Here is a 13981-nt window from a genome sequence, read left to right on the forward strand (position 1 = left end):
ACAATGGCACATGCACCTTAAGCTTGGAACCTTGGCTTACACAAGATCCTGACTTCTGCCATCTCCCTGCCTCTAAGGAGGGGCTCTCAGCTTGATGTTTTGCCCTCTGGGGTCCTGGGCCACTTGGCAGAGCCCTGAGTGGGAGAATGGGAAGGGCCGTGTCTCAGGAAGGACGTGGCTCTGGTTGTCTCTACCCCGGGCTGACAGTGCTGCAGTCCATTCAGCAAATGACCCATGAGGTTGAGCCTCCAAGGCCCTCCCCGATTCTGGGTACTTATTGTCTCCCAGGAAGCAGAGATTGCAACATCCCGGGGTGCCGGATGTCCACTATGGGTTGAGGTGGTGGGTCTGAGTGAAGGGGAGATGCCTGGCTCCACACCTCCACCTCTGGCAAGGGCACAGGATGTCGGGCTGTGGGATGGTGAGGGTGGAGGGGGAAGATTAGGAGGAGGTGCTTGTGACAGTCTGCACTTGCCCTGCACAACACCAAATAGCAATGAAAAGACACCACGGTAGGTTGAGAAAGGGGCTGAAAGAAAGGGAAAAGCTTTATATTTAGTACCTTCATCAGCACTTGTTTCCTACTGTTTGAACATGGGGGCCCACATTTTCACTTGTACTGGGCCCCTCATTATGTAGCCTGGCTGTGAAGGAGCACATTGTAGAAGGCCAAGCGGGAGAGGGGACTCTGGGCAGAGGAAGCCACATGGGCAAAGGGCTGGAGGCAAGAGACAGAGAGGTCAGGTGGGGATTTAGAAAAATCTCTCAGGCCCCATGTGGAGCATGGATTGGGGTGACGTGGGGTGGGATGGGAAGCAGGGAAGGGGGCAGGGAGCCCAGGGAAGTCATCCAGGCAGGAAACAGGGGAGGCTGGGCCAAGGCACTGGCGATGGTAAAGATGGCTGTGAGGTGGCCTTAAGAAAGACCTGCCAGGTGGAATCCATGGTGAGGATTGCAGGTGGGGATGGAGGTGTGGGGGAGGGGGAGGATGACACTTGGGGGTCAGAAGGGGACAGAGCAGATGGCAGTATCACTTACCAAGACTGCAGGTGGGGGTAGGGAGGAGGAAGGTGGTGAGTTCGACTTCAGATGTGTGGAGATACAGGTGCCTGTGTCCACTGACGGGCAATTGGATTTGTAGGTCCAAGCATTTTATGACAGAAGTTTCCTCACTTTGGCACATGCCAAACTGGCTGGGTGGGGCAGGGGCGGGGATGGTCGTGGGCAAGAAGGGCTTCCCTCAGTTGCCGTGTGTGTGAGCAGGGTCAGGGGTGTGACTGCTGTCTGTGGGAATAGGCTCCTTTGGCAGTGTCCCTCCATATCCCTTCTGCCAGCGTTAGCTGAGGGTGATAGACTTGGGGCCCGGGTTTCCTGGGGCTAGAGGTACCCCTCTGACTCTGCCTGCTCTGTGTCAGTGGGAAAGCCCAGGATCCTCCCTGAACAGAAGAGGAAACTGAGGCCCAGAGAGAGCAAGGAGTCCTGGGAATGAATATGCAGCGGGTCAGAGGGTGGCAAGAGGAGGATCCAGGATGCTGATGTCCTGGCCAACCGTGGGATGTCACAGTGGCACGGGGCTCTGAAATCAGCCCATTATGGCATGGTGGTTATAAAAATGGGTTCTGGAGCTAGAAACTGCTTTTGAGCCCAGGCCCACTCACATACTAGCTGTGTGATCTTAGACAAGTTATGTAACCTTTCTGTTCCCTCAGTTTCCTCCTTTATAAAATGGGGATGATATTGTATACTTGAGAGAAGTAACTGGATAAGTGAAGACCTTCTAAGTTGTAGTGGTTTATCTATCAACAGAAGGAACTTTGATCATGCAGGCCCCACAGAGTCACAGAGCAGGCTCACCAGCCAAAATGCCTATAGTCACAGAGACCCCCAGGTTGTTCTAGATTCAAAGGGTCTAACCCCCAACAGTTACGCCAAAGGACTATTTCAGGTAAAGCATTCCTCTTCACCCTGCCCATCATCTGTCCCTGATTTCTCTTTAACTCTGTGTCTTCTCTCCTTGAAACCTCTAACTTTTCTTAGTGGCTTTCCTGGTCACCCCTCCCCAGTCCTCCAGCAAATCAGCAGCAGCAGCAGCAACAATGACATTCAATATTTGTCGATTGCTTGCATATTGTCAGTCACTGTTCTAATGCCTTATATGTGTTATCACACTGAATGCCCATGAGGCAGGTACTTTTATTTTTCTCATTTGTACAGAGGAGTAAACTGCAGCACAGAGAGGTTAGATCACTGCACATGCCCAGGTGGCTCTGTGGGCAGGCCTACATCCTTTATTGGGCAGGGTTACCATTCCAGCCTAGGCCAGGCTGAGGGGACCAATGTGGAAAAGCAAAAACAATCATCAGACTTACTAATTGTTGGGCAGACATGATAAACTGATTGCTTTTGCTACATTATCTCATTTCACCCTCAAAGCAATCCTATGTCAAAGTATGATGTTCAAAAAGTGAAAACACAACTGTGAGTAAAATATCGAAGGAACACATATCAAAGATTAGTTCAACTCAAAAGAGAACAAGCAGACGTGTGAAGCTGGGTTAAAGGGAATTGGAGGAGCAGAAGTTATGATATCGGAGAAAGAATGATGGAATAGGATTGCTAGGTTAGATACCACGCTGGTTAATGTCCTACAGGGCAATAAAACTCTAACCATTGGGGTTATCTTCCTATCAGGCAGAATTCATTTGCATCTCTAGAGGACAGAATAGCGAGAACCAAACAAAGTTACATTCCCTCCTAGGTCAGTGGTTTTCAAGGGATTGGGGAGGGGAAGTAGTTCTGCCCCAGAGGACATTTGGCAACAACTGGAATTGTGAGGGGAAGGGGCAGGGGCAGAGATGTATCCTACTAGCATCTAGTGGGGTAGAGGCAGGGGCCCTGAAATGCACAGGACAGGCTCCCTCCCACCAACAAATAAGTATCCAGACCAAAATATCATTAGGGCTGAGGTTGAGAAACCCTGACCTGGATAATTAGATAATCCTTAATCAGGCCTGTTATAAAATGCTCCAACATGATATTACAAAGATATGGCATCCTTTCTTTGCTTTATTTCCAAGTTCTGGATAATTTAGATTTTTCTTAAGTAGATGGTGCCTGCTCTCCTCGAGGGCAGGGCAGGGCAGGGCAGGGCCCGACGAGCTCTGCAAGATGGCTGCCCATTTGGCCCCTCCTGGGCTGCAGGGAGGCTGCCTACCCCTCAGGCATCAGCCGGCTCCACCAGGCCCCTGTCGCATTCCTGGGGTTCAAGTTGCTGCAGTGTCCTCCACAAGGCTGGAGCCTAAGCCTCTGGCAGCCTGGGCGTTTGTCTTTTTATAGGGTCTGGAATGCGCTTGCCAACTCTTGTGGCCAGCAGCCCATTCCCCTGGCCATCTGGAGAGGCTGGGGCCTCAGAAGGACCACAGCTCTGGCCTCACCCCTTAGAGATCAAGGACCTGCAGAGCACAGGGTGGTTTGAGCCTGGGCCACTGTACAGAGAAGTGACGGTGCTCCAAAAGGGTCTGTGGAAATGAATGAAAGCCTGGATTTTAGACCCACCTGAGAGCCTGCCCTCCCACTGCTGCAAGAACTCAGGTCCCCTTTCAGGGCACTTGGCTTCTCCCCTTGCCCATCCCAATCCATGCCCCTTCACACCAGGCACAGGGGCTGCAGACACTGTAATAGCTGAACAACAGAAGCCTTGGAGGAAAGCTTTTGCCCAAGCTGTGCTAGCTCCCTGGGGAGTCGCAGGAAGGGACGGGCTCTCAAGTCAAACCAACCTGCCTCCAATCTAGACTTTGGTTTGCAGCTTCCTAAACTCTCTGAACCTCCATTACCTCATCTGTGAACAGCAGACCACAATATCTTTCTTTCTTTCTTTTTTTTTTTTTTTTTTTTGAGACCAAGTCTCACTCTGTCACCCAGGCTGGAGTGCAGTAGCATGACCTCAGCTCACTGCAACCTCCACTTCCCAGGTTCAAGCAATTCTCCTGTCTCAGCCTCCTGAGCAGCTGGGACTACAGGCACACGCCACCACACCCGGCTAATTTTTTGTTTTGTTTTTAGTAGAGACGGGTTTCACCATGTTGGTCAGGCTGGTCCACAATATCTTTCTTTTCAGGACTGTTACATCCATGAGTGCAACAACCTCGTGTCTGACTTGGCACACAGGAGTTGCTCAATAAATGTTCATTCCCTTCCTTCTCTGACCTCCCAGCACTAACAGCCCACAGCTGAAGTCACACTGAACCCAAGCCTCGGGGGGCAAAGACAGACCTGGAGTGGATTGAGGGCGGGATCTGACAAATGTACCCAGGTGTTCCGGGCATGCTGTTTCTCTCTCTCCCCTCTGCCTGGCATGGTGGTTGAGACCATGGAGTCTGGAGTCAAACTGTCTATACATATCATGGCTCTGCCTCTTGGTAGCTATGTGATCCTGGAGAAATTAATCCCTCTGTGCTTTGGCTTCCTCATCTGTAAAATGGGGTAAGAGTACCTACCTCAGTCAGCTGTCATCAGAAGCTAGGGAGGATGATGATGGACTGCCCCGCACAGACCAGGATGCGTGTTGGGTATGGGTATGACTGCATGTCCCCTCTCAGCGGGAGCTGGGCAACACGGAAGAGTTTGTGGTCCTGTTGCTTGCTGATGGAAATGTGTTGGGCCCTCCTTTTCAACTGGTTCCTCTGTTGGGCCCAAGGGTTGGGAGTAGGAGACAGTATCCCAGGCTGACGAGGGCCTGCCCCTTACCTTGGGCACCTCATTGTTTTTGGCCTGTACCCTTCCCTGCCTTTGCCCTCCCAGTGGTTGTATGTGGGAAGCCTGTCTCAGTTCCTGTGACCTATTCGCCTTGAACCAAGGAAAAGCGTCTGGCGTCTGCTGAGACACTGGGATCCGAGGCCTTTCCCTGCCCAGTCTGGAGCCTGCCCCACACTGTACCAGGCACTGGACTCCAGGACCCCCTCCTCCCCCTTTCTTGTCTTCAGGTCACACCACACTGTGCTGTATCCAGCACCACAGAAACCTCAGTGTTCGTCCTCTGCTGGGCTCGGAGGCACGAGGAAGCCTTGGGGTGTGGTGAAAGACTGTTCTTATCTAGAGTTTACTCCCAGGCCAGGGGGCTACTGTCTTCTTCACACACATCCTTGAAAGAGGAAGCCCCTTTGGGGCAGAGATGTGAGGGCTTCATCTCAATATAGGCTGGTGGAGGAGGGGGGATGCTTTTTCTTTTCTTCTTGTTCTTTTCTTTTCTTTTTTTTTTTTTGGACATGTCAGCAGCTAATGTTGCAAAGGGTAGTTTACATCTTCACTTTCTGAAGACACTTGAATTGAGGACCAATGTAGCTGTCATGGCAGGGGCCATTGGGGCTGGCCACCTCACACCCACCATCCTCCCATGGGGCTCCAAGTCCTGAGACACAAAGCAGCAGCCTGCCCAGATCCCCCTGTTCATCCTGCATGCTCCCAAGGTTGGTCCATGCCAGCACAAACTTTGGGCATCAGACATCAGAAGGTCTGTGTGCCTCAGCCCTGAAAGGTACGGGTCTCTCTCACCCTCTCCTGCACCTGGGAGCAGAGGCATTAACAGTAGAGGAGGGCCACCCGGCCCTGCCCCAGCCGGGACCCCTGCAGCTCAGGTGGAGGTGCTGAGCCCCTGTGTCAAAGTTGCTAAACGTTTTACTTTTGTTCCATCCTAGCTTTTTTTTTCCTCTTCCCTGATTATTGATTTTACAAAAGATAGAGCTCAGAAGGCCCTGGAAGTGAGGAGGAGGGGCAAGGAAGATGACTAGTTATGGAGGGTGAGGGTTGTTTTTTGTCAAAAGCCTGAGTAGAGTGATCCAGGTTATGTGACACCCTCTGGGATGGAACCCCAGAGAACCTCCTGTGTGGAAAGGTCCTTGGATTTTCCCCAGCCCCCAGCCTGTCCACCTTCAGCCATGTTCATGGCAGAGAAGATAAGAATTTTTAAGACCTTATTATAGCCCATTTCTCACTAGAGAGGAAAACTTATCTGGCTTTGTGGAGAAATTTCCATCTTACACCCATAGTACATGATCTTTACTATATGCTAGGACATCACATGTAAAAGGACATTAAAAAAGGAAATGTAAAACGCTTGGATGAGCTTGTATTATGACATTAATACTATTGAGAGTATCTGCTTTCTAGCCTAAAGAGATTCATTCATTCTTCTATTCCTGCATTAGCCCTTTGTAATCTGTGATGATTATTTTTCTTTTTAATACAAAAATGTATACAAATAAAAACTTGAAAAGGCAAAAAAAAAAAAAAGTACTTACCTTATAAGGTTTCAGTGAGGATTAAATGTATGCATGTGGCCAGAACAGGGCCCGGTGCATAAGCGGGTGCTTACTAAAGCTTAGCTATTATTATCCTCATTACCCAAGACAGCACTGGTCTCCCTTTCTCTCTCAGCCCCCTTCACCCTGAGCATACAGAGCCCTACTGGGACCCTCAGCCCCATTGTCCCTCTGTCTAGTCAGCCCTGGTGTGTCTGGCCCGCCCAGACCTGAGGGAGCTTGGTTCCCTGGTGAGGGAAGTGCTATACAGGGAAGGGAAGAGGGAAATGACACCCCTGAGACAGAGGTAGGATGGCAAGGGATACCCATTCCAGTTACGTCTATCTGGATGAGCGTTTGTTGGGCTAAACATAGCCACTTCCCTCACTCCTCAGCAGGTCATCTTCCAAACCTGGAGGCTGAGGTGGTTGTAGAGACGCCGGGGCCCTGGACACCCAGTGTGCGGCGCGGCCATATTGGCCAGCACATCAGGCTGGCCTACCAGAAACGCTGTTGCTTCAGTCACGGCAGGCAGGGCCTCCTTGCCTTTAGCAGACACCTCATTCCCCTCTAAGTCTCACTTCCCTCCTCTGCAAAACAGGAAAAACAGCACAGCCGGAGCAAACCTCCGTCCACAACTGAGATGTGCAAGAAATGACTTATTTTTTCCTGTGAACCAACTTTCCATGGATCCTGAGCGCATATCCCTCTGGGATGGAGAGGGATCACTGCAGCTATTCTGGTGCTTTCAGTTATCCTGCCTGCCTGGGGAATGTGCCCAGGCCCTGGGTCTCAGGCAGTGCTCAGGTGACAGGGTCATAGGTCCTCTGCACCCTTCTTAAGTCAGGAATCCAGGTTGGGTCCTGCTTTCTTGGGGACCCCGGGACCTCCTCCCAGATCCTGCCACAACTTCAGACTGTGAGCTCTACCCCTGAGACCTCCCAATGTTGCAGTGATTCTCAGGCTTTGGAAAACAAAAGTCTGGGGCCTTGCCACAAACCAGTCCTGAGGCAAAGGGGCCCAGCCCAGCTGTCAGCTTAAGGGAACAAGAAAGTGAGGGAATCCGGGAGGAAAGCAATCATGAATATTGTAAAACTGTCTTCTAATACTAGCACCTGCCAAGCCTGGGTGGAGAGCTTCCTGTAAGGTTCCTAAGAAGGAGGGGACATTTGAGGATGTCTGTCCTCCACCCCAGCCTGAGCTCCCTGCAAGCACCCTGGGCTCCCTCCTCCTCAGCCAAATCCACCTTGCCTCGTTGTAGCACACGTGCCTTAAAGAGTTAACAACAAATACGAGTCCAATGCCTCCCTGTCCCAGTGAGATTTGTGCCTGAGCAGATCACCATGCCTTGACCCTAAGGAAGGAGACTTTCAGGCCCAGGTGACAGGCAGTCATGTGGTGGCAGTGCACCTTCCCAAGGAGCCCTTCAACTGCAGCCACTTTCCTGCCTCTGCCAGCCCCTTCCCAGGCCAGCCCAGTAAGGTCCTTTCAGTGAGCTCTGTAGATCCCAGAACCCTCCAGCAAGGCACATGGGGAGCTCGGGAGCCTGCAGTCCTGACCAGGCCACTGTGTTAGGGGTAGGATTGCAGGGGAAGAAGGTGTGGTAGCTGCTGCCTCTGTGGTCCCAGATAGGGAGACTAACTCTGGGCAGATCCATTTGGAGGAAAGCCCAACCAATTCTCATCATCTTCTCACAAAGCCCCATGCGGGCCAGGGGAGGAGAAGCATTCAGGACTGGCTGACCCTTGGAGATAGCAGACTGAGCCTGAAAATAGAGGCAGTGGGAGGGTAAGGGGATGTGCAGTCCCAGCCCTGCTTTTTTCAGCCCAAGACTATGGGAGTGCCTGGCTCCAATGCCCCTGGGAGCAGGTGCAAGGCCTGTGCATCACAGGTCACACACCAGGCCAACCACCAGCTAAGTGTGGCGCCAGGGAGCACCAGTTAGAGGTTTGTCTATGGAAGGACGAGAATTCCCTTGAAGGGGACATTTAGTAATAAAGGCCCTTGTTGGGGGCTGAGGTAAGGGAGCTCTCACCTCACAAAGTCGGACGAGCTCACTGTCCTCCCCTGAGCTCAGAGATCAGGGGGTCAGGGACATTCACTGCCCTCCTGTTCTGGGGTCAGGGCCTGAGGTCCAGTGTCTCTTCTTAGGAATGCAGATCCCAAGACTGCACCTGGTTTGAAGGTAAGCAGAAACTGTGACTTTCCATTGTTCATTTATTCAACAAACATAGCTTGGGAGCCTCCTGTGTGCAGGGCAGGATGATGCATTCTGTGGCACAGCTTCTCAGATGATTTATAGGGAAAGACCACAGTTTGTCATTTTTAATTTCTACTCCATCATGGCCTGATACACGGTCCTACTGCGTGGGACCCCTTCAAGTGTGTGTGCCAGCTGGGATTCACCATGTGACTTTGACAAACCCAGAATGGTCTATAGTCCACCCACATGCATGGAAGTGGCTGCAGATTGCCATAGAATTTTCCAAATGCTTACTCAATGCCTACACTGACCTCGTCTCAGAGTGACAGCGACGGTGTGCAGCCGCACCTGCCCACAGCCTGCACCTCTAGCAGCAGTGCCCCAGGACACTGGTTCTTTCATTCCATCACAGCACTTTCAGGCACTGTTCTAGTTGCAGTTGACACAGCAGTGAACAGAGCTAAGTCCCTGCTCTCAATGATGTTATATTCAGGTCAGGAAAGATGGGTCAAATAAATTAACAAATATATAGCAAGTCAAGTTTTGACAACAGCTAAAAAGAAAAACAAATCAGGTTAAGAAGATAGACAGTCGGGGAGTGAGAGCCAGGAAGGTCTCAGTGATAAACTGACCTTCAAGTTGGGCCCTGAAAGAAAGAAGAAAGTGAGTCATGAGGATATCTGGGGAAGAACATTCCAGGCAGAGAGAACAGCAAGGGCAGAAGCCCTGAGCCCAAAATATTTTCATCTGTGTCAGGGGACCATACGCTGCTGGGGGAAGGGCATCAGAATCACCAGTTGGTGGGGCCTTCTCAAGCCATAAAACCTCCCCTCACCCACCACCAGCAGCAACTCGGAGAGGCCTTCTTTGGAGAGTGACCCTGGCCCCCAAGCCCAAATGCTATTACTGATGGGGGAATGTCACCTCTCTCCTATTCTTGGGGCAGAGAAGCCATGGAGAATCCCCATGGTTAGGAACACATGTGAGGATGACATGGCCTCAAGGAAGCTGTGGTCTGTCAGAAGGCAGCAAAGAGCAGCACAGGGTTATAGGGGACAGTGAGGACACAGAGCTGGTGCTCCCTCTGGGGGGTCAGAAGGTTGTAAGAGGCAAGAGGTCTACTTGGGCAGTGGGCCTCAGGGATACTCTAGGCAGAGGGGCCGGGATGAGCAAAGGTGGAGGCTGGGGCAACTAGAGAGCTAGGGGACCTGATAGTCATTCCATGTGATTGACGGGGTGGCCAGCAGGCTGGTGGCGAGGCCAGAGGGATCATCAGGGGTCATTTATGGAGGATCTTGCATGCCACGGAAATGCATTTGGATTTCTCTGATACGTGTTGTGGAGCCATTGTCAACTTGCAAGCAAGGCAGTAGCCAGGTCTGTATGGAGAAGGGCTCAGGGGAGGAGATGTGGGTGGCGGTGGACCACTGCAGGCAGGGGAGGGCACGCAAGGGCAGGGGCAGTCAAAGAGGAGGAGCTGGATGCGGGAGACGGTAGGGCTGGAATGGCCTGGACCTGCTGGACGCTGGGACCTGGGGAGAGTAAGAGGGAGGAGGAGTCCAGAAAGACCCTGGAGGTTTCTGGCTTGGGCCACTGAGTGTCTTTGGCTGAGACAGGGACACATGAGAAAGAGCAGGTTTATCAGGAGGAGTTTCGTTTCAAACATATTGAGTGTGAGGTGGGTCAGAGCCAAGCCCCGGTGACCACCCACAGACATGACATCAAACATCAGCTCTGTGAAAACCAATAGAACATAATGGAAACCAGTAGAACACAGTGTAGGCAGAAAACAGACCTTCACCAAGGGCCCAGGTGTCTCATAAGAATAGCTGTGATGTATTCAGCATTTGGTGCATGCCAGGCAGGAGTAGACACTTACTCACAAGGTGCCATTTAATCCTCACCATGACTCTTCAAGGTAGCTCTCCTTATCTCAGTTTTACAAATGAGGAAACTGAGGTTCACAGAAGCTTAGGAACTTGCCCAAAGCAGCAGAGCTGGTGAGAACCATCACATCATACATCTCCTGCCTCCCAGCTGCCCACGGTGGACGCTGGGGGGTGTCACAGGAAATCAGGATGTTTTAGGAAGGTTGATGACTTTGATCTTGGGGAGACAGCCAGGTCTTACCCAGGGCATCCAGTCCAGAGCTTAATAAATATCTGTGGAATAACTATCCCTCATTTTTCCATGGAAGACTGAGCCCAGGCTGCAGAGGCTGTCAGCCAACCCAGTGTGACAATGATGACACTGTTCCTATGATGCAAGAGTGGACACATCCCTTTTCCCTCTCCTCCGGAATGAGGGCTCACACTGTGTGCATACACAGGGATTGTATGGTACTGAATTTTAATTCCAGGCACTCCAGGGTTGGGCTGGAGGGAGTATGGTGGAAAGAGGCGGGCCTTGGAGCTAACAGGCTGAGGAAACTGAGTGACCTCATCTGAAGCCCACAGCCCCCGACAAGCTGTCTCTGAGCCAGGCTACAGCCGGACAGGCAGTGGCAGGTGCAGGCAGTTCTCTGGTGTTCATGGCTGGCCGCCCAGCCTGTGAGCACTGCAACTATTTCAGGTCCTGTTTTTCCTTGCCTCAACCCCACTTCTGTCTATCCCCCTGGGGTTGCAGCAACCTGAAATTGTAAATGCTGGCTTGACTTCACTCTCCTCCCTTACACTTTTTCCTTAATGGTGTGCCTGACTCCCAGGAAACCTGTCCTACAGAGGAGGACAGACACCCACCCAATTCCAGGGAGATCCCTCCATAGTTGCCCCAGCCCACTCCTCTTGCCAAGGAGGGTGCCCAGACTTCCCTTTGCAGCTCCCCTCCATGGAGCGGCTGCCCCACGATTCCCCACGAGTGCCAAGCACAGTCTCCAGCAACAGGCCCTTTCACAGAATGGCATGGCTTTGCATTTTAATCATCATATTACCATTTTCTGGAAGAAAGGGAAAGCTTTGGGATCACAAGTTCATAGAAGGAACAAAGGGCAAAATTAAGAAAAGCAAGTCTAATCCTTGTATGTTGCAGTTTTCCCTTCTGTCTGGAAGGGGAAAATCATGCTTTCAGGAAAATTCTCTGAATGACAAGTTTGGGGGTTTCTGGAGCCATATCCACAATAATGAGCCATTTGGGGACCTCTTCCCTTGCCTCCCACACCTACTCACTTGGAAGTAAAAATAAATTATCTTCCATATCGTTAATGGAGTGCCCAGTTCCCCAGTCTGGCTCCGCAGTAAAGGAACTGTGAATATGAGTGATGCCTCCGCAGTGTGCTGATGCGGAGGGCCTCTGGTCCCAGGAGATTCTTCCACGGGTGTGAGCGTTGCCGACTAATGGTGATGGGGGCTGGGTTGTGCGGGTACAGACCCCCTTGTTGTGTAACTCCAGGGAGCAGCAATCAGGATAGATCTGTATATATATATATTCACACACACCTCCTGGAGCTGTGCTGTGCTGCAGCCTGGCCTAGGCTGCAGGCTGGGTCAGCACCCCCTCTGGAGGCTGTGCTTATCTGGAGAGGCCTGGAGGCCAGAGCTCTTAGAAGCTGCCAAGCCAGGGTTCAGATGGCTGCAAGGAGAGCAGTTTCAGCCTGGAGTCCTGACAAAAGAGACCTGCTTCCTCAGTTAGAAATAGCTCTCGCCTGGGCCCAGAAGAGGGGGAAGGGTGAAGAGGCCAAGGATAGGGTAACCCAGAGGATCAGGCTACGGGGACAGGGCCTGGAGTGTCGGCAGGGCCTTCTGCAGGGTGGGGCTGAGCTGAAACCTCAGCCTCTTACCTGTGCTCCCCACCAGTGTACCCTACACTCCACTCACCCTGCGTAATAGTGTCACTCCCTTTAAGGGGCTGCGTAAAGGAAGCCAAAGTGAGGGCAGGTAGGACGGGCAGGGGACCTTAAAGGAAAATGAATTAAAGAGCAACACTGCCCAGCAAGGGAAGGCATCTGGAGTTCTGAGTAATCCACCCCCGTCTCCTACCATCCATCCCCTGCATGGTGAGAGAATAAAGGTGCCAAAACCAGAAACCACCTAGGGACTTTAATTTTGGGTACCTCAGATCCTTCGTTTATTCAACCTATTTTAATATCTGGAAGTTGAGTAATGACAAAAAAAGGACAAAAATACCCATGCTTCATGGAGTTTATATTCTAGTGGAGAAGACAGATAATGAACAAGATTTTATATGTATAATATATATATAGATAGATAGATATGGCATTTAAGCTAAGGGAAAGTGCTAAGAAGACCAAATTAAGCAGAAGAGAGGAACATGAAATGCTGGAGATGGCTCGCAATACACTTGGTGGCCAGAAAAGGCCTCAGTGAAGGAATTTGGAGTAAAGACCTGTGGAAAGTGAGGGAGTGGCAGTGTGGGGGTGTGTAGGTGTGGAGTGGGGGTGGGTGGGCATTCCATCAGCAAGTGCAAACGTCCTGAGGTGGGCGTGCCTGAGCAACAGCAGGGAACCCAGCACGGCTGCAGGGAAGAGAGCAAGGGCGCACTCGGAGAGCACAGAGGCATGCCGTGACCATGTTTGCTCCCACAGGAGAAGCTGGAGTATTTCTTCCTCATCGTCTTCTCAATTGAAGCCGCCATGAAGATCATTGCCTACGGCTTCTTATTGCACCAGGACGCCTACCTGCGCAGTGGCTGGAATGTGCTGGACTTCACCATTGTCTTCCTGGGGTGAGAGCTGGGTGTGGGGAGACTGGAGGTCAGACCCTCGCTGAGGACTCTGTGCCCACTGCCACCACCAGCATCTTAGAGGTGGGGTGGGACTCCAGCTTTGTGCTAACCACTGCATGGAGCAGCCTCTGTTAGAGGCCAGCCCGGCAAGGGAGCTGTCCATGTTGGTGGAGAGTGGATCGTTGCCCCTGGCCCTGCCCGCAGGTCAAAATCTCCTTACCCGGCTAGACGCTATAAATTCTATTATCCTCCTCACATCACACAAATTTGGAAATGATATGGGTGGTTCCACTGGTCAGCAGTTTCTGGATGTTCATAAGTTTCTCAGCCTCTGTCATTTATTAGTTTATTCCACAGGCCTGTACTGAGTACCTGTTATTTGGGTTCACAAAAACGGACATTTATTAACCTGTATTAGTTTGCTAGGGCTGCCATAATAACATTCCACAGATTGGGAAGCTGAAACAACAGGAATCTATTTCTCACAGTTCTGGAGCCTGGAAATTTAAGGTTAAGATGCTGGCAGGTTTGGGTTCACACGGTCTCTCCTCTGTGCGTGTGCATCCTTGGTGTCTCTTTGTGTGTCCAGAGTTCCTCTTCTTATAAGGACACCAGTCAAATTGGATGAGGGCCCACCCTAACAGCCTCGTTTCATCTTAACCACCTCTTTAAAGACCTCCAAATACAACCACATTCTGAGGTGCTAGGGGTTAGGGCTTCAGCATATGAATTTAGAGGGAACATACCATACCCATAGCATTACCATGAGTAACTACCACGTAATGATAACAATAGCATTTAT

The 13981-nt window shown here is 51.4% G+C and overlaps 1 protein-coding gene across 1 annotated transcript in view; it reads left to right on the top strand.

Annotated features, from left to right (window-relative positions):
* Nucleotides 1–13981, top strand: part of CACNA1S (calcium voltage-gated channel subunit alpha1 S) — a 72904-nt gene that overhangs the window by 5278 nt on the left and 53645 nt on the right. Inside the window, exon 3 of the mRNA XM_055233618.1 lies at nucleotides 13040–13179. Within this exon, the coding sequence (XP_055089593.1) occupies nucleotides 13040–13179 (140 nt within the window). The remainder of the gene's footprint in view (nucleotides 1–13039; nucleotides 13180–13981) is intronic.

The sequence above is a fragment of the Symphalangus syndactylus genome, chromosome 19, assembly GCF_028878055.3.
Source record: "Symphalangus syndactylus isolate Jambi chromosome 19, NHGRI_mSymSyn1-v2.1_pri, whole genome shotgun sequence".
Taxonomy (NCBI): Eukaryota; Metazoa; Chordata; class Mammalia; order Primates; family Hylobatidae; genus Symphalangus; species Symphalangus syndactylus.